Below are 24,923 nucleotides of genomic sequence, written 5' to 3' on the forward strand. Positions count from 1 at the left end.
CAGAGGAGGGATCACACAAAAAAGACTAGTGTCTGCTAATACTAACTAATAGAATCAAAAAGGGAGAGAACAATCCAAAACGGGAAGCGGGATACACAGCAGACTCATAGAATGGCAGATGTCCTAAACAGCACTCTGGCCTCAGAATCAGCCCTTAAGGCACTTGGATCTGGCTGAAGAGCCCATGAGAGTACTTCAGGCGAAAGCCAAGACACTCTGGCAAAAAAAAAAAAAAAAAAAAGACCCAAATGAAAGATCTCTGTGAGTGAGATCCCAGTGGAAAGAACGGGGCCATCAAAGAAGGAGGTACCTTTCTCTGAAGGGAGCAGAGAACTTCCACTTTGACTATGACCTTGTCTGAATAAGATCGAAGTCGGCGAACCCAAAAGGCTTCCATAGCCTTGGAAACTCATGACAAGAGCCTCGGGAGTTTTCTGACACCATAAACAAGAGTGTTAAATTGTTAAGTCAACAACACGAGTCACTGTGTACTTACTCCTCATGTGGGATCTCTGTCCTTAATGTGTTGTACATTGTGATTTAATGCTATAACTAGTACTCAAACAGTATTTTACATTTAATGTCCTGTGTGGGTGCAAACTGATAAAATCTTTACTTAATATATACTAAATCAATCTTCTGTATATAAAGATAATTGAAAATGAATCTTGATGTGAATGGAAGGGGAGAGGGAGCGGGAGATGAGAGGGGTGTGGGTAGGAGGGAAGTTATGGGGGGGAAGCCATTGTAATCTATAAACTGCACTTTGGAAATTATATTTACTAAATAAAAGTTAAAAAAAAAGTATGGTAGATGAGATGGGCAAATTTCTTGAAAAATATAAATTTCAAAGTTAACCCTGGAAGAATCTAAACCTCTAAGCAGCCCTGTAGCTTTGAATAAATTAGATGTTATCAAAAACTATATCACAAATAAAACTCTAAACCTGGTTTGCTTCACAAACTCTACTAAATGTTTAAGATAAAAAATATAATAAATCATACAATAATCCCTAAAAAAACATGGGTTATACTTCCCATTTCATGAGACTAGCATTAACTCTGAAGCAAAAACTTGACCAAAAACATTACAGAAAAAGTCAAAGACCAAAATTCTTCATGAATTAAAAAAAAAAATACAAAAACGTTTAAAAACCGAAACCTGCAATATTTTTTAATATATCATGGTCAAGTTGGATATATCCAAGAAATTCAAGACTGGTTTGGTATTCCCATGGTCTCCTCTTCTCCCACTTGCCCACCAAAGACTGCACTCAGTGATTGCACCAAGTTAAAGACTTCTCAGGCATGGGGGACGCTGGGTGCAATAAGTAAACTACTTCACATCCTACAGGGCTGAATTTAAACTAAGTGCTTTCTTCTCTGGGCTGCTAAAGACTAACAATCATTTGCAGAAATTAAAGTGGAAGACACAACAAAATGTGCAAAACAAAGAAATGAAAACATATCTCATCTGAAAAACAAGCATAAACTTCTCTCTGCAAATAAAAGTAATGTTTGTTACATAAAATTAAGAAATTTTTAAGATGCTAATATAAAGGACAAAGTTTTTATAGAAAACAGGGGAAAAGAATTTAAATTTAAAATCAATCCAGGAGGCACAATATCCTAATAACAATATTTATTTAAAAAAAGAAAATCCTAAGAGAACAAAGGTTATGAAAAGGTATAAAGCAAAAAAATGTAACTTCACAGACTGAAAAGACCACTAGGTTCCTAGCACAATGAATAAAAAAGGCTTACTATCTTGAGTATTCAGAGAAGGTAATAAAGATGCAGAAAATTGGCACTGAGGTGTAATGGGTTAAGTTGCTACATGAAATGCCAGCATCCCATATGGGCACCTGGCTGCTCCACTTCCAATACAGCTCCCTGCTAATGTGCCGGGGAAAGCAGTGGATGAGGGCTCACTGCACCCACGTGGGAGAGCCAGATGAAGCTCCTGGCTCCTGACACCAGCCTCACCCAGCCCTAGTCGTCGCGGCCCTTTGGGGAGTGAACCAGCAGATGGAAGATCGATCTCTCTCTCTCTCTCTCTCTCTCTCTCTCTCCCCCTCTAACTCTGCTTTTCAAATAAATAAATCTTTTTTAAAAAATGTGAAAATGTCTATGAGGAGAAGGAAAAAGCCATCAGAGGTCACATACCAGGAATGAGAATGACATCAGATTTCTCAACAACAATACTAGAAGCCAAAATACAATGGAGCAATGACTTTAAAATTCACAGGGAAAATTCAATCTAAACTATAATTACTGACCCAAATTATCAATTAATAGTCAGTTTCGAGAAAAAAAAAAGATATTTCAGGGAGAAAACTTTAAACCTTTCCTTCCACATATACTTTGTAAAGAAACAACTTGAGGAGCTACTCTAAAACAAACCAATAAAGAGAAGATACCCACCAAGAATTTTCAGGAAGACTGAGGAATTCAAAGAAAATATCAAGACTATACAAATGCAGGAGGCCCAGGATACAACCAATTTAGGCTGCAGAGCTCCAAGAGAGCTACAACGAAGTACAAACGACAATGGCAGTCATCTTAAACTGGGAGAAATTTATGCTTCTAAACAGAGATGGGTAAGTAGAAGAGTATATAGAAAATTAAGCAAACAAAAATCAAAGTAATTATACACATAGTAAGCAACTTCAGGAGAAAGTAAATGTGATCATGGTTTACTAGATCTCAGTGCTAACAAATATTTACATGTTCAGAAAATGTACACACTGAACACCGATTCAAAGGAAAGCTATGTCAACACTGTACTGTACGGGGCCGGTGCATGGCACAGCGGGTTAAAGCCCTGGACTGAAGCACTGGCATCCCATGTGGGCGCCGGGATCTAGTCCCGGTTGCTCCTCTTCCAAACCAGCTCTCTGCTATGGCCTGGGAAAGCAGTAGAAGATGGCCCAAGTCCTTAGGCCCCTGCACCCGCATGGGAGACCTGGAAGAAGCTCCTGGCTCATAGCTTCGGATCAGCGCAGCTCCAACTGTTGCGGGAGTGAACCATCTGATTGAAGACCTCTCTCTCTCTCTCTCTCTCTCTGCCTCTCCTCTCTCTGTATAACTATTTCAAATAAATAAATAAATCTAAAAAAATTAAAAAAAAAAAAAACCACTGTGCTGGAAAGATGAGGGGAATGGACATGGACAGACAAGACACACACGTGCCCAAGGCTGAGTGTGCGAGAGAGGGCCTAACAGGACAATTAATCTCTACCCCCACTGCCCATAATACATCCATGGATATTATATAAAAATGAAGGTGAGGGGCTAAGAAATAGTAGAATAAGCATAATATATTAAAATGCTAGAAACAAAACAATTACCCATTAAGAACCTTCAGCAGAGAAATGCGACCAGAAGGAGCAGGCTGGTAAGGTTTCTTTTTTTTTTTTTTTTTTTCCCTTTGGGGTGAACTCTGACATTAAATTATATATGCTATTTTAATAAAACTAAGGTTTCAATATAAAAATCACTTTGTAAAAGTATGATAAACTGAAGAAAAGCAAAGCAAAAACTAATCTGCTACATTTCAACATTAAGAATTTTAACAGAAATATCTTCTATTAAAACTCAAGAGAACAACTGCTAATAAAAGCAGTGTGGGAACACCAGACTCAGTACAGAGGTACTTCTGAAGTACATATCAACATTTCTCAGACTTCAAATTTCCTGCATTCTTGTAACATCCTGCCACACAAATCATCTTTTTCCCAAACCAGCATTCTCCATATGGTTACTTAAGTTCTGTTGAATAAGTGTCATCTCTCAGACTCAAGTGAGACGGCTTATCACGTGTATTTTCCATTCTTTACTGGGCACACACACATATACTCCAAAGCAGTTTCTTGTCTTTCGTTGGTCTTAGCATCCCCAGATGTGTTTTCAATCTCACAATGCTAGGCGGAGTATATTTTCATGGGATAGAATTTTTCTTTTTCCAACAGCACTGTCTCAGTATATTCACCAGAAATCCTCAACACCCAGGTCCCATACTAATTTGACATTTTTTGTTTGTTTGTTTTTGTACTTATTTGACAGGTAGAGTTAGACAGTGAAAGAGCAAGACAGAGAGAAAGGCCTTCCTTTCTGTTGGTTCACCCCACAAATGGCCGCTACGGCCGGTGCGCTGCGCCGATCGGAAGCCAAGAGCCAAGTGCTTCCCCCTGGTCTCCCACGTGGGTACAGGGTCCCAAGCACTTGGGCCATCCTCCACTGTCTTCCCGGGCCACAGCAGAGAGCTGGACACTGGAAGAGGAGCAGCCAGGACTAGAACCCGGCGCCCATATGGGATGCTAGCACTACAGGCGGAGGATTAGCCAAGTGAGCCATGGCACCGGCTCCCTGATTTCACATTTTTAAGTTCTTCTTTTGTTGACTGGTTGCATGCATTTTTTTAAATGGGAGTGATGATGTTACATATATAACTGGCCCATGTGAGAAACAAAAGAAACAGAACCAAAGAACACAGCTGACAATTACCTTGAATATATTAAAGTAAGACTAGCTTTGAACCAAGCATGGTTTCTTCCAATTTATTTCCCTTTGCCAAAATTAAAACTCATTTTTTCCACTATAACCACATATACCCAAAAATTCATTTATGCCAATGTGGGACCCTATTCCATCTTATATTATCTCCCAAGTGGTAACTAAATAATTACTTTGAAACTATTACTAAACATAGTTTTAAACAGTGAACACCATTATTTAAATTTTTTGGGTTCAAATCAAAAACAGGGATATAAGAAGAAATAGGTACCTAAAAACAAAATGATTGCAACAAGTACAGTCATTAATACCTATTAAATGCAACTACAAGAGAATACGTATAAATTGGGGAAATTTCTGGTTGTTAAGCAAAAGCTAAGTATAAAAAGTATCTTTAAATGTATTTTAAATATAAAAAAGGAGAGATATTTTTATGCATTTTTTTTCAATAGTATCCAAGGTGAAAAGAAGCAGTTAGGCTTCTATTATGGTAAATCAGCATTTTCTATGTTGGCAAAGGTACAACTGAGTAGCCCAAGGGAAAGCACCACACTGTGAGGAATAGGGTGGCTACAGGTTCAAACAACTGTCTCATCCATGTTCCGTAACTGACAATGCATCTTACTCATGCTTTACATTAATAAGGCTTGAAGTGGTTCCTGTGAGTGTTTTTTGCAATGGTCATGATGGTGTTACATATGTAACTTGCCTGAATGAGAAATGAAAGGAACAGAACCAAAAGGATCTTCTGGAGGATGGTTATGTGGAGCAGACAGTGGGTCTACATTCTTATCTGAGGATGCTCTCTCCTCGAGCCTGTCTGCAAAAATAAGATGAAACAAAACAAAAAATAAAACAAAATAAAAATGATCTTAAAATCAAAAGGGGATATAAAAGTGGAAATTAAACAAAGCAACAGCCTTTTTGAAAAATACTAGATTCAGATTTCTAATAGCATGAGCACAAGGGTAACTTAAAAAGTTTGTGGAAAATGGAATTAAAAGGCAAATTTTTTTTTTTTTTGCTGTAAAAAATCTTGAAATCCATGCAGAGTTTTGTCATAATATGCATTTTCCATAAACCTTTTAAGGACCTCTTCATATATACAGTTTCAAAATTTTTATACTAAAATAAACTTATCTTTTCATTCTATTTTCCATGAACATTTTTAAGAGCCCTCATATTTGAGACAAGTCATGGGTTTAACACACATTTGTTACTACAAAGGCAAGTTTAACAAGATAATCAGTGCTACAAGGTTTCTGTAAATACAACTGATATAAGAACTTAGTCTAGTAAATTTAAATACTGGTAGTCTTCAACCTGTAACACAGTGCACTGAAATTAAATGCAGCTTACTAAACAAGCAGATATTTGGCAGACTGTTTCCAAAATTATATATTGAAAAAATATTGCAAATGGTCCTCAACGCATGAAACAGGTAAACCCTACCTGTTTTTCAACAGCAATACAAAGTAATCCATTATATTTCACTTTATTCTTCATTTCTCATATTATTTTCTATTATCAAACCATTCACATACACAAACACATAAAAACAAAGTCTTGAACATTGACTATGTACCAGGTACTACTATTCTAGGCAACTGGCAAGTAACAACAAAACAAAGACACTTGAATTCAAGCAGTTTATATGATAGAGTGGAAAAACAGACCATAAACAATGAGCATAAGAAATTTACACAGTATGTTAATAACTAATAAAGCTACAGAGAAAAATGTCGTGCAGAGTAAAAGGAATTAAGGCAGTGGGAACAAGTTGTAGTAACAGAATGATTCTAACAGTTACTAGGTGAGTAAAGACTTGAAGGAAGTCAGGGAGTGGAAACCTGGGGAAGAACACTCAGGAAGAGGAAGAGCTGGAACAAAGACTAAGACAGGAGCAGGCCTGATATGTTAGAGGAAGAGTTGATGCATCCTAACATCCTAGTAATGATAATCTCTTCCCTATCAAACTCTCTACACAATACACTTATATTGGTTAGAACCCCCTGATTTTTGTAGAATGGTCTCCCTATCTTCTGATTCTTAGCAATCAAAATTATATTACTCAGGGTTCACTCTGCCTCCTCTCCAGGTATTTTAGGTATTCCCAAGACTAGACCTTTGAGCCATAGCTATTCAAAAAAATCCAATTCATGTTCAGCTCACCTATATTCAATGGGTAAATTATACTGGTTCACTGAGCTCTAAGAAGGGACTGAAGGGTAGGGAGGCAGATACCAGATCGAATTGGAATTCTCTAAAAACACCACAACTTCAAAGTGAAGCAAAAGCCCCACCTTAGAGCAGCATCTCCTATGACAATGCTTCTCAAATTTAACACACAGATTCTGATTAGATAATTGTAGGACGTGTCCTGAGATTCTGCTGCTCAATGAGCTCTCACAAGATCGTGATCCTGCTAGGCCAAGAAGCACACTTGAAAAAGTAAGGCCCTACAGTCTACAATATCTGAATGTATTTAATTAAATTCATTTTTAAAGCCTGTATGACAGCTTTTATAGCTAAAACAAACTTTATGCAGCAACATGAAACTTAACATCTAAATTTTTACTTACAATATCATTGAAACACTAGGAAATATTTTGTTGAAGTGAAGATAAGAGGTAACAAACACATCTAAGAACAAATTTATGAACAAAGAGACCCGCTAATTTAAGAGCTACTTTTCAAACCCAATACTGCAATGGCTAACAATAAAAAGTTTATCTTAGGTGATATTCAAAAATGCTAACTATTAATTCAGGAAATCCGTAGCAAATGTTCACGGTACCATGAGATTTTTTTCATATGTCATTGTTAAAAAACCTATTAAAGAGAAGTAAAGAGAAGCCTGTCTCATAGTACAACTCTGAAAAAGATTGGCAGATAATTTGTATAACCAAGGATCCCTAGTTATCATTACTGTGGTGGGAAGCTAAAATCAAACTTTAAGGAGAGCTTGTCTAAGGTTCACTGAGTCATAGAGATTATCTGTGGTCATCCAGTTTGTCGGGTTCTCAATGCACTTACACAGTAACTAGAAAGACAGGAATTATGCCTTGTTATCACAGTCTTCCTAGACTCCCCCATCCTTCTCCATCTCCCAGATTCCGGTGAATGAGACAATGAGGACAAAGAAAAGGGACAGAGGGAATAACAATGAGAAAGACTAACACAGAGGGATAATTATAGCACATCAATATCCAACAGCTCTGACTCTTGAAAATCAAGACAAAGAGTAGTAGGGGTCTTCAAGATGTTCACATACACTATCTTTTAATAACATTTCTCCACTTTGTGAAGTAGCCTCAAATGTAGGTACTTACTTAGGTCTGAATTTACTTCCTTCCTAAACCATCTGCATTGTTAATTGTCAGGATTCCTATGTAAAATTAGCCACCTGGGTCCCACCACAAACCTAATGAATCAAATTACCTAAGTAGAAATTTGGGAATCTGCAATTTGACGTATTCTCTAAGTTTATAAACCACTGTGTACCAAGGGTTCTCAGATTATGAAACCGAAAAGTTACCACTATGGTCCTTTGAATCCTCACACCCTGACATTTCATTTCCATCAATCCATGGTAAACTCAGGGAAAAGTACAAACAGCCCTGTTTAGTTATGACATGAATACAAACATTATCATATAGAGGTGAACAAAGTTTTAAAACAAAGTCCCCATAAGAAAAATATAGGAGAGACTATTCTATGTAGAGAGTTCACTTCCCTAATTATTGTAAAACACAGTCAGAATATATTAATAAAATTAATTATGCTCTCATAATTCCACAAAACATAGAGCCAACTTTTCAATGGAATATATTTCTTAAATCATTTAGATTTATAGGGGTTTCATAATAACCCAGACTCCAGTAGACAAAACAAATTAAATATAGCTATATTTTTTTAAATTATCAATGATCTATAAATAAGAATTAAAGAATGTGTTATGAAAGCTACTTCTCCAATATGAAGTTACACCTAGAATGTGCTTAAGAACCATTTTCAGATGGTTTTGCTTAGAACAAAGCTTGGAACTGATTTGTCCAATATCCAACTTACCTCATCCTGACTTCTCAAAAGGACTGTGTTGGTGAATAAAGACATTCTCGAGAATTATAATTGATACGGATGGCAAAAATTCAGATTTTAAAAGTCCCAGGGTCAAAGTATATTTCATACCATTAAAACAAACTAAAAGTACTCTAAAAGCAGGGGTAGGAACCTTTTTTCTACCAAAGACTATCTGAATATTTATAACATCATCAACAAGCCATACAAAATTATCAACTTAAAAATTAGTCTGGCCTGGGATTTCCTTCACAGAGCCAGATCAAATGATTTCATGGGCCTTATATGGCCCATCTAAAGAGTTCACTGTTCTGTTTACATAATGGCTTACAGGTTGATAAGGAAGATTTAGCAGTGCAGTCTTCATCTGAGACTTCTGAAACTTCTAATGTAAGTGAAAAGCTCTTTCATTCTGTACGGAAGGAACAACAATAAGTCTGAAGTATTTTTAAAAAGTGAGTTAATGTTACAAGAATGTATACATTCAGATGTGTGTACCTATTTCTATGGCTCCAGAGTCATATTTGCAAAGCAACCTGTCTATCCTGGTTATCCTTCCTTTCAGCTATTCTGATGCAATTCTAAACAGAAACACAATAAATTGACCATCAACAAGAAAAGAATATTGCATTAATCATTTTAATTAACATTTTGAACTATACAACTGTTTGAACAAATGCAAGTTAAAAATTTTCCCCATATCAAATCTCTATATCCCAAATATATTAAATGTTATAATTACAAAGTTTACATGCTAATCTGGATGTACTGATACAAAAGACAATGAAAAATACAAGCTTCAAGTTTAAAAAAAAACATCAAGACAAGTTTTAATATTAATGCTTAGTCTTATTTAAATGTGTTACTCTTAAATATGAACTAGTAAAAAAAATTATGAACCACAAATAATGTTCAATTCCCTGAAAGTAAAAGAATTATTTATTTATTTAATATAAATATACTAAATATACCCTTTACCTAGTATATGAAATATATTTTTTCTTGAAGATCACTAGAAAAATAAAGTTCAAAATACTACTATAATTTTTAAATTAGCTTCTAGGGTAAAAAAACAAGTAAAATATTTCCTAGACAGCGTACATTTTGTCTCTCATTTTTACAGAGCAGACATTTGTTTTATCAGTTAACACGCAACTTGAGGGGCTGGTGTTGTGGCACAGCCAGTTAAAACGCCACCTGCAATGCCAGCATCCCAAATCAGAGCACCAGTTTGAATCCAAGCTGCTACGCTTCTGATCCTGCTGCCTACTAATGAAGCCTGGGAAGCAGTGAAAGACGGCCCCTCTGCAAACCAGACCCAAATGGAGTTCCAGGCTCCTGACTCCTGGCTTCATCACGGCCCAGCCTGGGTCACTGTGGCTATCTGAAGAGTGAACTGGCAGATAAATGATCTGTTTCTCTCTTTTGTCTCTCCCTCTCTTTTTGTCACTCTGCCTTTCAAATACATAAAATAAATCTTTAAGAGGAAAAAAAGAAAGATGCAACTGAGATGCCAGCATCCCAAATCAGAGTGCCTAGGTTTGAGTTCTAGCTCCAGTCCCAATTCCAGCTTCCTTCTAATATGCACCCTGGGAGATAGCAGGTAATGGCTCAGTGATTGGGTCCTGGCCACCCCTATGGGAGACCTGGACTGAATCCCCAGCTCCCAGCTTCAGCCTGGTCCATTCCCAGGTTTTTGTGGAAGTTTAAGGGAGTGAAGGGAGTGAACTGTACCTCTCTTTCTCTCTTCCTGCCTTTCAAATAATTTAATTTATAAAATAAAATAACCATGTGTCATTTTAAAAGTAAACCTCAAATGGCAATGTTTTATTCTGTGATGCTCCACAACCATTACATAATCACAAGGAAATGCCCATATTTTTAAGGATCATATAAAGGTGTTCAGTTTCTCATGGAAAAGTATTTCATAAAACTACTTAATTATTTAGAAAGGGTTTTGGTAACATATTAATAAATACCCGTTCCAAGGGGGGAAAAGTGCAAAAATTTTACTAAGCATTTCAAATGCATTTGTTTGTTTAGGAAAAAGTCAGGGGCAGGAGAACTAACCAGTAATGATCAGCTGTCAGTCTGCACTGCTACTGAGTCTTCTGTTCAGTCTTCTGAGGTTCTAGAAGAGGTCTCTTGCCCATCCTATCAAATAGTTCTAATAGTAAATACCTTCTGGCTTGTGAGTGAAAGAAATGGTAAAGTTGACTTGATGCCACTGTTAAATACAACTCTAGGGGAATATTCTATACACTACCGATTTCTTTATAAATCTTATTAAAGACATTTCACCTTTTCTGAACTCCATTGTAAGGGCTCTCAGTTATTAAAGACAGACAATCTTCCATCACCCTCCTTGCTAGCATTTGTCACTTCTGCTGTTGACATGCTTGCCCCAAAACACTTGATTTCTAAATTAGCTGAGAAACTTGATAATATAGGAATAATTATATTGTTTTTACAATAATGTAGACATAATTATTTAATAATAATTTAGCTAAAGGCTACAACCTCTTGATTCAGAGCCTACAGATTTATAAGGACAGTTAAGACAGGGAAAACAGAATTTACTTGTGTTCAGGCTCTTTAAAGGTGATCCAGGTATATTTCATTTCTTCCTCCTGACAATCTTGTTAGGCAGGCATCATTCTCCCCAGTTTAAAAATCTGGATGTGGACCAACAGCAGTGACTTTCCTGAGATAAAACCCAGTTAAATGCCACTGTTTCTGGTACTGTGTGCATCAGCCCTGTAATGGTGATTCAGTAACTCCGAGATCATCAGGTGGTTTTCCAAACCTGAAGCTGCTCCAAGTCTGACCTTCAGCTAAAGTTCCTCCTGCACTCTCATCTGGAACCTAGTATCACTCTGTAATTAATATTACAGTGAAGTCTGAGTTCTCTTTTGGCACACATAGGTGTGCACAAATATGTATACAAATTACACCTGGGAACTGACCTTGAAATTAGAAGGAAAATAAGTGGTACATGCTAAACTCAATTTTATGAAGTTAGAAATAGACATATTTCTTTTTCATATTTGCCTATCCCACGTAAATAAAACCTAGGTACTGTTACAAATGCTAGAGAGCTCAGACTAGATTGTTATCAGGTAACAATCAATGAGAATCCTTTACTCATTCCAAAAACTGATTTAAAAAAAAAAAAAAAAAACTTTTTTACATAAGGAATGAGAAGTACTGACTAAACCGTGGTCAGAACTCATTACAATAAATACCATCTGCTGTTAAAATAATCCTATGAATTGTAATTTGCTACCTCCCCCTATCATCTCTCCAAAAATAAAAAGAGAGATATTGAGAGATATTTTATTTTCTTTTTTAAAATCTTGCTTTTAGGACTACTCAATATAAAATCTGGAAAAAATGCCAAACAAAAAAGTTGTGGTTCAAGAAAAATACTTTTAATAAGATGTAAAATTGGCTTTCCTAAAGTTAACAAACTTTTATTAAAGCTCAGAACTCATTTTTATACCTGTATTTAATCACCAAATTTAATTTTTTCATAATTATATAACCATTAAGTAAACACAAATTTAAATCCCAAACAACTATTCTTACATTCATTCAGAGCATTCATAAATTTTACACAAAATAGGTACCAATTTGGAACAATGCATTTCACCTATTAAGTGCTCTTCTCCTAAGACCAGTAACCTAAATAAAACAGCAGCTGGGAACTATAAACTGGGGACTACTAAGACTTTTTCATACACAGAAGGAGTAAGACACTAGTATGTATGCCCACCTACACACATATACATACACACAAACCCTCAGAAACCTGAAAATTATCAGCGTACTCCAGAAAGGAGCTTTTTGCTCCTATTTTATAACCTACATAAAGGAACACTTGTAAAAATATGTACGCTGAGGGCAGACATGTATCTATTCGGCAGTTTAAGAAAAGGCAAAGATTTTGAGTAAAAACATTGAGATATCTGATTTAAAGTTGGAAAGAATTTATTTAACTTTTGCCATATCAGGAAACAAAGCAGCCCTTTCATGTCACCACCCATTAAAGGGCATCACAGAACATTAACATAATGTAGTAGCCCATGATTTCTTTCAGGCATCAAAGGGCATCTCAGACCCACAATATTTTCTATTGAGTGTGCGAGAAAACACAGCTCCAAATTATTAATAAGGAAAGCTATTAGTATCTCCCTTTTTATTTGAATATTAATTTTCCATGTTTTGGAGATGTTCTGAATTTCACAGTCATAGATAGGCAATATTTAAGTATTAGGATATCAGCATACTATAAGCAATTTTGGATTAAATAGCTACTACCAAGCAATTGATTTCTAATGCACACAACATCGTCTGATAGCGTTTCTGAAAGAAGATGGCCTGAATTCTGCCCTCAAATGCACAAAAAGAATTTTCTATACATCACCTCAAAACAGTCTTTGGCCTTGCCGAGTAATTATAGACTTGTTACTTTACTGTGAAGCAAAATAAGCCTTCAAGTGTCCCTTACTTGATCTCAGAAGGTCAAATTCTCTGTCCAATAGTTCTTCTTCCGTTAACTTGGAGAAATTATCCTCTCCAAAAGGATTCCACCCTGACATATCCAGTGGGTTACTGACGTTCTTCTGATTTGTAAAATTTGTGACTGCCTCTTTATCAGCAACTGACCTACCATAATAGAGAAAGGACAAAGAAGAAAACATTAGAATGAAAAAAAATTTTTACAGTGCCTTAGTTCACATTTTATAAATGCTTAGAAAACCAGATTATTTTATAATAGTAGCCATGACAGAGGAGCCTTCATGGTAGATGAAGGAGAGAGAGAATACTTGGCCTGTGGACCACCTCCAGAGGGCACACTGGCTCTTTCATCCTAAAGGGACACTAGCTATATACTCTGGGCAAATAAGAAGTAACAGTATCTACCTTGCAGGGTCACTGAGATTAAATTATTTTCCATATATAAAGCAAGAGAACAATGTGGAGTAAAGAAGCACTCAATATAAATTATCTGTTTTTATCACAGCAAACAAGTCTTAAAGTGAAAACCAGTTACCATACCAAATAGTCTCACTCCAAAATCACTACTAGTACTGTACAATGACCAAATATTCTGGCTATGTGCAGAAACCACAGTAATTTTCCTTCTGACAGAGATATAGTTACCAACAAACTGCTGGCACTGCCTTATGAATCAGCCGAAGTTAAATGAGGTTATTTTGTATAATAAATAATCCATTATGTAAAGTAACTATAGTCTGAGGTTCAAGACCACAGGCTCCACGGAAGTTGTCTTACGGCCCTCCTGTCTTCTAAGGGAAGATGAGCCCAAAGATTTCTTTACCCAGAGTCCCTGGGTACCTCTCATCAGTCCAGCCTAGAAATATAGCCTGGGAATGAAGCAATATAACAAAGCTGTCAAGTTCCAGAGCTGCTAACAATGACAGTGGAGTGAGCATCTCAGTTGTGCAAGCCTTGATTCATCCCATTAAATTCACTTTCTCAATAGCAGTTCACTGCCATTGCCACCATATAGGTCTTAGAAGGGAGTAAATGTCCATAGAATTCCTTAGTCCAAGCAGCCTCAGTATACCTGAGCCAAGAATAGAATGTTTAAATATTTACTGAAGGCCAGAGTCTAACAGAAGAAAATCCACACAACAATTTACCTAAACATAGATGGACTTGCTGAGTAAACAGAACTTAGATACCCTCATAAGAAATAAAATTCTGTTTACCACTCATTTAAGAATGTATTAATTGCCACGGGTAAGCCAGCCTCCACGTGACACAATTCCATCTCTCGTTGTGAAACTATCTTTACAGACTTTCAGAGTCCTCAAACCACAAATCAGAAAGGGGAAAAGTCCAAAGAGACGGGTATTCCCACTCCTGTCTGCCAACAACCTCACGCAGAAATAACTGATTCCCTATTGAAATCACCATCCTCCCATGCCTGGAATGAATTTAGGGATTCTTCTTGGAAGACTGTATTCCACTGGCTACAGTTTAAACAGGGATGAAAATATGTGCACAATTCTCTGACACTCCTCCCTTCAAAGGGTGAAACCTATTCCCATCTTTATCGTTTCCTACTCTACTTGCAATTTTTGCTCTACCTCCACAGCACTTTCTTAAATAAATCAATAGCACTATTATAAATAACAAAAGGAAAACATGACATATACTTCAAAGAACTAGAATCACTAAAACATAAACTCTGAAAAACCAGTTCTCAGAGGGCATTGTGGTAGAGAGGTTACGTCGCCACTTGGGAGGTCTATATCCTATTATCAGAGTGCCCAGTTTCAGTGCAGACGATTCTGCTTCTGATTCAACTTCCTGCTAATGCACACTCTCAGAGGCAGCAGTTGACGGCTCAAGTGCTTGAGACCCTCTCAGCCACCCAGTCGGAGACTTGGAGGGAGTTCCTGACCCCTAGCTTCAGCCTGCAGCCCCAGCTATCATGGGCACTGAGGAGGAAGGACATGAACAAACAGATGGAAGATGAATTTCTCTCTCTCCCTCTTCCTTTCCTTCTCCCTCTCCATCACTTTCTTTTTTTTTTCCACTGTGTTGCTCAGCCTTTCAAACAAATAAACTTAAAAATTACAAGCAGTAATCTTAATAAATCCTAGAAAAGACATACCCAAAATTAATTCCTCTGGTTAAAAATGGAAGAATTTCCCTCACTTAAAAATGGGATATTCTACTCAGTGTTTAGTTTAATATATAAGTGAAGCTGTTTTATTCATTAAATGAGTGTTTTCTTTTACTTTTGACGCTAACTAGCATCAAAAACACCACTTGAACCTAGTATATGGGCCAGCACCGCGGCTCACTTGGCTAATCCTCCACCTGCAGCACCGGCACCCCGGTTGTAGTCCGGGTTGCTCCTCTTCCGGTCCAGCTTTCTGCTGTGGCCTGGGAAGGCAGTGGAAGATGGCCCAAGTGCTTGGGCCCTGCACCTGCATAGGAGACCAGGAAGAAGCACCTGGCTCCTGGCTTCAGATCGGCAAAGTGCGCCAGCCACAGCGGCCATTTGGGGGGTGAACCAACGGAAGGAAAACCTTTCTCTCTGTCTCAGTCTCTCTCACTGTCTAACTCTGCCTGTCCAAAAAAAAAAAAAAACCTAATATATGTAGTGGGAGAGTACAAAAGATATTAAACTGGTACTGGCGCTGTGGCTCACTGGATTAATGCCCTGGCCTGAAGCACCAGCATCCCATATGGGCGCCGGTTCTAGTCCCGGCTGCTCCTCTTCTAATCCAGCTCTCTGCTATGGCCTGGGAAAGCAGTAGAAGATGGCCCAAAGCCTTGGGCCCCTGCGCCCGCATGGGAGACCAAGAAGAAGCTCCTGGCTCCTGGCTTCGGATCGGCACAGCTCCAGCCATTGCAGCCAATTGGGGAATGAACCATCTGATTGAAGACCTCTCTCTCTGTGTGTGTAACTCTGACTTTCAAATAAATAAATCTTTAAAAAAAAAAAAAAGATATTAAACTGTCTTCTAGCACAGCATATATACACTTAAGTACACTTCATATTCTAAAAGACTATCATCTTCTGGAAGCAAAGTTGTGTTTCTGATAATAATGGAGTGATGAACAGGGAATCCTTTATGACAAAATTCGTGTTAGTGTTCCATAGCAAATGCACTATCTTGACTTCTAATCTGTCGTAAAGAAAAGTTGGGTATCCAAAGATCTGAGGCAAACAAGCATGTAAGGTGCAGATGCCTACTCATGTGAATTACTATAGCACTTCCTACCCTACTCTCAATTCTGGTGATACTGTTCACGAGACCACAAGTCTGATATGTCAGATCCTCATTTTTCCCTAATTTCTATATGACTGCTATTTAAAAAAAAATGCATTACCAATAAATCATCTTGCATTCCCAGGGCTGGATATTTGTTTTATTCTGCTACTGTAAAGCTATGTTACTACAGGATGGGGAGGATGAAGCAGGAAAGGGGTGATGGTTTGAAGGGTAGAAATATTTACAAACTAGGCCATGGGAGGGTAGCAATGCAGAACTTCCTACAGAAAACTCTGCTCTAGCAACATTTGGTGCCTCAATACTACTTCATTAATACTACTATACCAATTTGATATCAGATTATACTCATATGTTAAGTACAGTATCTTCTCAAACAATTTAAAAAGAGCTCTCTGTAAGCAAATGTTAGCGCTAACAACTAAATGAGTTGAAGATGAAAACAAGTTAAACGTCTGTCTCTGTGTATAGGGATGAGTAGGTGTTAAGAACCCATGTCGTTCTTAGAAACAGAGGGTCATTATATTGGTTAAAATAAATACGCCCTTTTCTTTCCCAAGGATCCACTAAAATTTCTACTCTTCTACTGTGTTACTTATCATTAATAAAACAATTGAAGAATAATACTGCATTTTATTTCAGTAACAGTTAAAATAATGTCCTATATGGATAAATGACCTTAGTTCTTATAACTGCCTGTTGAATTCACTGATGATAATTAATTATCCAATAGGGGCAGGCGTCTGGCCTGGCACTCAGAGCACCAGTTGTGACCAGCATTGCATATCAGACTGCCTGGGTTCAATGCCCAGCTACAGAGCCAGACTCCAGCTTCCTGCTGGAGCAGACGCTGGGAAGCAGTGGTGATGGCTCAAGTAGCTGGGTCCAGGTCACCCATGTGGGAGACCTGGACTGAGTTCCTGGCTCCCAGTTTCAACCCCGCCCAGTCCCAGCCAGTGCAGGTATCTGAGAAGTGAACCAGTGGGTGGGGAGTTTCTGCCTCTCAAATAAGTAATTTTTAAAACACTTACTTTCTTACACACTTTCATTAGGTCAGGAATTTGGGGAGTGCCTTAGCCACGTGGTTGTGTCTGGTATGACTGGGTTGGCAATACTTGCCTCGTTAGATCTGTTTTGTAAAATGGTTCACTCACAGGGCTGTGCAAAAATCCTGTCTCCTGACAAGCAGATTTCTAACTAGTGCAACAGTCTCACTGATATAACAAATATATAATAATAATATAATAATATAACAATAATAATTATATTAAATATTATATATTGAGAATATCCTATTTTTAGGCCGGCGCCGTGGCTTAACAGGCTACTCCTCCGCCTTGCGGCGCCGGCACACCGTGTTCTAATCCCAGTTGGGGCACCGGATTCTATCCCGGTTGCCCCTCTTCCAGGCCAGCTCTCTGCTATGGCCCGGGAAGGCAGTGGAAGATGGCCCAAGTCCTTGGGCCCTGCACCCGCATGGGAGACCAGGAGAAGCACCTGGCTCCTGGCTTCGGATCAGCGAGATGCGCCATCCGCAGCGGCCATTGGAGGATGAACCAACGGCAAAAAGGAAGACCTTTCTCTCAGTCTCTCTCTCCTACTACCCACTCTGCCTGTCAAAAAAAAAAAAAAGAATATCCTATTTTTAATGAGGAAAACCAGTTTCTTATCACTGTGGGGCTTATTTTCAGATATGTCATTTCTTAAAACTTGGATATTACTGCTTGCACTTCATAGTTTATATTTTAGTGACTCTAATTTGTTTAAAATGTATAATATTGGGGCTGTCACTGTGGCCTAACAAGTTGGGTTTCCACCTGGAGTGCCGGTATCCCATATGGGTGCCAGTGTAAGCCTCAGTTGCACTACTTTCAATCCAGCTCCCTGCTAATGTGCCTGGGAAGACAGCAGAAGATGGCCCACGTGCTTGGGCCCCTGCACCCATGTGGGAGACCCAGATGAAGCTCCTGGCTCCTGGCTTCGGTCTGGCCCAGCCCCAGCCACTGTAGCCATTTGGGGACTGAACCTGAGGATGGAAAATTTCTCTCTCTGTCTCTCTTCCTCTCTCTGTAACTCCTTCAAATTAACAAAAAAAAAAATGTTTAAAAAAAATTATATATATGAAAGTTTGTACTTGTTTAAGACAAATTATAAAAACTTTATGAGTAAATAGGCAAATTATTTTAAAGTAATAACATATACAAAGTAAACTTGTCTACAAAGATTGTTTATTTTAAACTACTAAAGTAGCTTGTTAACTTTTTGTTTCTACTTAAATTACAAAGAATGCAAATATGTAAGCCAATAATTGATTCAGCCATGCATGCAGCTGGATGTAGCTAAGCCTTATCCACAACAGCAGTTAGCAGAACTAACTGACGGGAATGGGAGGAAAGACGGCGATGCAAAAGGACAGGAAAGAACTACGGGGAGGGAAGAGGCAGTTCCATGGAAAAATGAGCAATAAATTAATTCAAGAGCCACTTAATAACTCCATTCAATATTTGCATCCACTTCTACAACATCACCTTTGCATTCACAGGAAAAATACTTGCCTACTGGCACTATAAGAGGAGTCCATTGTGGTTGCAAGCTGAGCTGGATGTGAGGAAGGGTAGGTAACTAAGGCTGGTGAGAACTCTTGAGGGGAGGTGAGATACTCAGGGGACGCCTGTTGCTGAGACTGCTGGTGCTGAGCCAGCATCTGCTGCTGCAAGAAAGCCTGCTGATACTGCTGCACCTGAAACAAGAAACGACATCACACGCAACAGTGCTCAAGTCACAGAGGCACCAGCAGCGTCACATCCAAGTGCCACGTCCCTTCCTTTCCCCGTGGATGACAAAATCAGAAACCATTTATTATTTGACAGAGTAGCTCTATTGCCAGAAATCCAAAGTGAGGAGAAATAAATCTACTCAAGAAGTGGTGAAGCTATGCTCCCCTGATGAGATTCAGAAAACCACCTTTACATATTTTAACAAAGAAATGAAAAGAGCAGAGTCCTGGTACAGCAGTAGCTATTTTAAAAACTATTCTCTGAAGCAAATGCACTTTCTGGCTGGGTTTAACTTTTAACTTGTCTATTCAAAAAATATCTGCTGAATGGAGGAAACCTATGACAGACTGCAGGCAACAGATCATTTCCCTTCTACTACACAGGTACGTGATCAGGCAGTTACAATGTCCAAATTCAGGTACCACTGTTCAGCACAATTTAAGGCTCCTGGGAAAACACTGGCTTTGCTAAAATAAATGACTAAACCAGAGATGTGTGCTCCACTACCATAACGCACACTCAGAGAAGCGTCTCACACTTACCATTGCAGGATACTGTGGTGCAGAAGGCGGCGGCTGAGAGGCTGAAGGCATTAAAAACTGTTGTTGAAGTATCTGCTGCTGCTGCTGCATTGCATGCTGATACTAGAAGCAGGGAAAAAACCAAACCAATCAATATTACTCATGGCTTTATCCTGCCAGAGTCCTTTTTTAAAGCACTGATTTCACCATAACAATTATTTGGAAATCAGCAGTCATTCATCAATATAAAACAGCCTGTAAGTGACTATTCCTTTATATGCTTATGAAAACTGATTTCAAAATTATAAAAAAAAAAAAAAGATTTCTCGAAAGCTATGTTCAGCACAGTTCAAGGATGTCTGAAAGAAAGATAACCCTAAACATATATGGCTCCTTTTCCTAGCTAATGATGATCCCTAAAGTGACTTCTGGCCAGAACCCAGCATCGTAAATCCCCACTTCTCTCCAGCTCTTCCTCAATAGAGTCCTCAGCCATCCCATGGCACCACTTACTACCTGCTCTATGAGTCTATCAATCAAAACTAGAGGTTACCACAGGTCAATTTAAAACATTTTAAAGGAAATCACAAATAGTTCTGCTGAGGTAACAGAACAGAACTTCAGTTCATCTTTTTCCTATGTCCCTCAAAATTCTAAATGCTTCTCTTTGCTCTTATAAAAGAAAAAATTTTAGTAAAAACCATAAACAAAAGTCTAAGATAATATCACTTCAGAGAAGCCTAATACTACCTTTCTAACAATATTATCATTAGTCTGTGAACTCAAAATGCAACCTAAAACAGATAATATTTGTCATCAACTGCAGGGTCTATTTGTTTAACAGGCCATGATGCAACCTATTTTATTTAAAGAGTACTCTTTAGGTATCTCACCAAACAAAAAGTTAATACATCGTCCATATTAATTAGCAAACTGGGGAAAATACTTACTGGAACGTAGATCAAGGTACCCAGAATCACGGTGTGTGGAGGAGGATTTAATGACATTCAAGTGATGTATCAATGTCCTTAAAGAACAACAAACAAAAACATTACCTGCTGTATATAAGCATCCTGAAGTAACTGATGGTGCTGTGGCTGCTGGTGCGACGCGCGTGGCTGTAGATGCAGCTGCTGTAACCTCCAGTCTCCCTGCTGTAGTTGCTGAAGGACTCTGTGCTGCTGTGGCGGCTGCTGTGGCGGCTGCTGTGGCGGCTGCTGAGGCAGGGCCTGGCCCAGTAAAACCTCAGGGCCATTTCCAGGTCTCAGTACTCCTAAAATGGGTTTCCAAAAATGTCTATTAACACATCAAAAAGCTCAACAAAATGGCTACACTTCAAACAATTCATTTCAATAATAATTTAACTAAGGTGTACACACCCTTATAACAGAAAAACTTCCATCAGCATGTAAGTCTAAAGGCGTTATTTACTGTAATTCTAAATACTCAGGGAACTTAATTATGTCATCTATAATTCTGAACAAATCAGAATCTTAGAAAAACTGCATGTTTCATGCTTTCTTCAAGAACAACCAGTCATGTCATGCTCTGTGTTCAACTAGATCATATTATGAGTAGGTATCTTTGCTAATATGATTTTCTCAAGTTAGACTGCCATTTCCCACCTACTGAAATGTTATTATCCTTTAAAGTTTAGCTCAATCTCTCTTCCTTTGTCCCTCATCTAATGCTTCTATTTTATATATTACATTTCATTCCATCTTACACATTTTAATGGCAAAGCTATTGCAGAAATGGGACCCGAGTCCTTGAGGGGATGCCTTATCCTTTAGACCCAAAGAACCTTCTATGTAACAGATGCTCAATAAAACACACACTGCAGTGAGTCCATTAACACAACCTCTTAAATGGATATTTAGAATCCACTTGTTACTCTTGGAAAATCCAATAAACTTTTGAAATTAGTCAAAAAGATATAAACAATATCAGAAAAGATGAGACTAAATACAGTATAATTTCTATAGTCTTCCAAAACTATTCCTAATTTAAAATACAACTACTCCTTATTAGGGGTGAGGGAAGAAGTGGATGAACTGTGCAAAGAGAGAGAGAAGGAACTTCGTCACTGATATCAACAGTTTCAGGGCTGGCGCCATGCTCAATAGGCTAATCCTCCACCTGCGGCGCCGGCACCCCAGGTTCTAGTCCCGGTCAGGGCACCGGATTCTGTCCCGGTTGCCCCTCTTCCAGGCCAGCTCTCTGCTGTGGCCCGGGAGCGCAGTGGAGGATGGCCCAGGTGCTTGGGCCCTGCACCCGCATGGGAGACCAGGAGAAGCACCTGGCTCCTGGCTTCGGATCAGCGCGGTGTGCCAGCTGCAGCAGCCATTGGAGGGTGAACCAATGGTAAAGGAAAACCTCTCTGTCTCTCTCTCTCACTATCCACTCTGCCTGTTAAAAATAAATAAATAAATAAATAAATAAACAGTTTCAAATCTCCCAGGCCTAAGTACTAATAGCTCTATGAAAAGTTTTATAACTATTTTTTTAAAATATATTTATTTTATTTATTTGAAAGGTAGAGTTAGAGAGAGAGAGTAAGAGAGAGAAAGAGATCTTCCAACTGCTGGTTTACTCCCTGAATGGCTACAATGGCTACAGAGCTGGGCCAATCCAGAGCCAGGAGCCAGGAGCTTCTTCTGAGTCTCTCACATGGGTACAGGGGCCCAAACACTCGGGCCATCTTCTGCTGCTTTCCAAGGCCATCAGCAGGGAGTTGGATCAGAAGCAGAGCAGCTGGAACTCAAACTGGCACCCATATGGGATGCTGGTGCCACAGGCAGAGCCTTAACCTCCTACAACATAGCACAGGTCCCATAACTATTTCTAATTCTTCTAATTATTAAAAAAAAAAAAAAAAGATACATGCCCATTTTAATTATTCTCAGGAATATTTATAAAAATACAAGGAAGAAAATGAAAATAACAATTCTACCACACAGACATAACTCTATATTTAAGTGTGAGAGAGTCAGGTCATTCCCTGATTATCCACTTATTACTCAGGGTCTTGATGTCTAGCCGAGCCGTGTTCACTGCCAGAGCCCAATCTCCAGCACAGCAGTACTAGGTTATGACTGATGAGCCCTACGCCCCACCTAACCAACTCTGACTTTGCTTTAGTGTCACCAGGCAAAGGAGAGAGCTCTTCGGTGCTCCAGCCATAATCAAAGAGCACCAGAACACCCTCAATCAACATCACAGCAATTTCACATAAAAGAATGCTTTCAAGTACATCACAATTATTCATACTATTATTCTCCCTTTTGTAAATGATAAAACTAAGCATGAGAAATGAATTCACCCAAAGATCAAATAAAAATAAGAACAGAGATCTAAATACAAAATTAGGCTTGACCTAATATAGACCTCATTTTTTAAGACTTACTTTATTTGAAAGGCAGAGTTACAGAGGGAGAGAGTAAGAGAAAAGAGAGATCTTCCATCTACTAGTTCACTCCCAAAGTGGCCACAATGGCCAGGGCTGGGCCAGGCTGAAGCCTGGAGCCAGGAGCTTTATCTGGGTCTCCCACATAGGTGGCAGGGTCCCAAGTATCTGGGTCATCTTCCACTGCTTTCCCAGGCACATTACCAGGGACTGGATTGGAAGTAGAGCAGCTGCGGCTCAGGCTCTTGGTTTTCTGTCACCCATATGTGAAACCTGGGTGGAACTCCTGGCTCCAGGCTGCAGGAACACTGAGGCACAGGTCAAGCCACTGCCTGTGACTGTGGCATACTATATGAGTACCCACTCAAATCTCAGTTGCCCAGCTTCCTATCCAGCTCCCTGCTAATGAGCCTGAGATGGCAGCATAAGATGGCCTAAAGACTTGGGCCCTTGCCACCTATGTGAGAGACACGGATGGAGTTCCTAGTTCCGGGCTTCAGGCATGGCCCAGCCCCGACCATTACAGCCAATCAGAGAGTGAACTAGTAGATGGAAGACCTAGCTATCCATCTTTCTCTTTCCCTCTCTCTCTTTCAAATTAGATCTTTTTTTAAATGTCCATGACAAAACTATTAATAATAGCAAATATCAGAAAAACCTAGTTACATAAGATATATTCACAGTATAAAGATCTACTAAAACTACACAGTTGATCTATATGCTCTGCTAATCAAAGCTTTCCAAAATATACTAAGCAAAAAAAAAAAAAAAAAAAATCAAAAAAGTAGAATATGAATGACTTATGTTAAAGACAACCACAATTATTCATATCTGTATAGACACATGCAAGAAAATGAAGAACCAGTGTGGTGGTGCAGCGGTTTGATGCCACTGCTTCCAATGGCGGCATCCCTATGAGGGCATAGGTTCTATTCATGGCAGCTTTGTTTTCAATCCAGCTCTCTGATAATGCACCTGGGAAAGCAGAGGAAGATGGCCCAAATGCTTGGACCCTGACACTCACATGAGAGATTCGGATGGAATTCTAGACTCCTGGCTGCCAGGACCCAGACCTTGTAGCCATTTGTTAAGTGAACCAGTGCACGGAAGATCTCTCTCTGTTCTTTCTCTCTCTCTCTCTCTGCCTTTCAAACAAATAAATCTTTAAATTTAAAAAAAAAAAAAAAAGAATATAAAAGAGGGCTAGGAGGGTGCACACTAAACTTCTGGATGCTGGTTAACTCAAAGGGAAAGGAGAGAGATGTTAAAAATACAAGGAGGGGTGGGTGTATAATTTTTCCAACTTAAGCTGGAACCATGTAAGAAAAAAAAAAGAGTAACTGGCGCCGTGGCTCAACAGGCTAATCCTCCGCCTTGCTGCGCCAGCACCCCAGGTTCTAGTCCCGATCGCCCCTCTTCCAGGCCAGCTCTCTGCTGTGGCCAGGGAGTGCAGTGGAGGATGGCCCAAGTGCTTGGGCCCTGCACCCCATGGGAGACCAGGATAAGCACCTGGCTCCTGCCTTCAGAACAGCAGAACAGCGCGGTGCGCCAGCCGCAGCGCGGCGGCCATTGGAGGGTGAACCAACAGCAAAAAGGAAGACCTTTCTCTCTGACTCTCTCTCTCACTGTCCACTCTGCCTGTCAAAAAAAAAAAAAAAAAAGAAAGAAAGAAAGAAAGAAAAGAGCAAGCAGCCCTGACACAGGAACAGGCCTGTCACTCATGGCTAGGCCTGGGGGCATTCTTGCTGAGCAGTTTCACACAGAACCAACCTCAGACAAGACCACTCTGAATGCCAAGAGTCAAGACCACTCCGTAACCCTGTCTGAAAACAGACAAAATCGTGAAC

The 24,923-nt window shown here is 39.0% G+C and overlaps 1 protein-coding gene across 2 annotated transcripts in view; it reads right to left on the reverse strand.

Annotated features, from left to right (window-relative positions):
• The window catches only part of BMP2K (BMP2 inducible kinase), a 157,009-nt gene that overhangs the window by 24,098 nt on the left and 107,988 nt on the right, over positions 1–24,923 (reverse strand). The window contains exons 11-15 of one of the 2 annotated variants that reach the window (XM_062198613.1): positions 20,726–20,943; positions 19,692–19,793; positions 18,928–19,112; positions 13,105–13,262; positions 5,224–5,334 (exon numbers count right to left, since the gene is read on the reverse strand). In XM_062198613.1, coding sequence (XP_062054597.1) covers positions 5,224–5,334; positions 13,105–13,262; positions 18,928–19,112; positions 19,692–19,793; positions 20,726–20,943 — 774 coding nt within the window. The remainder of the gene's footprint in view (positions 1–5,223; positions 5,335–13,104; positions 13,263–18,927; positions 19,113–19,691; positions 19,794–20,725; positions 20,944–24,923) is intronic. The other variant, XM_062198614.1, reaches the window with a different exon arrangement.

This window comes from Lepus europaeus, chromosome 8 (genome assembly GCF_033115175.1).
Source record: "Lepus europaeus isolate LE1 chromosome 8, mLepTim1.pri, whole genome shotgun sequence".
NCBI lineage: Eukaryota > Metazoa > Chordata > Mammalia > Lagomorpha > Leporidae > Lepus > Lepus europaeus.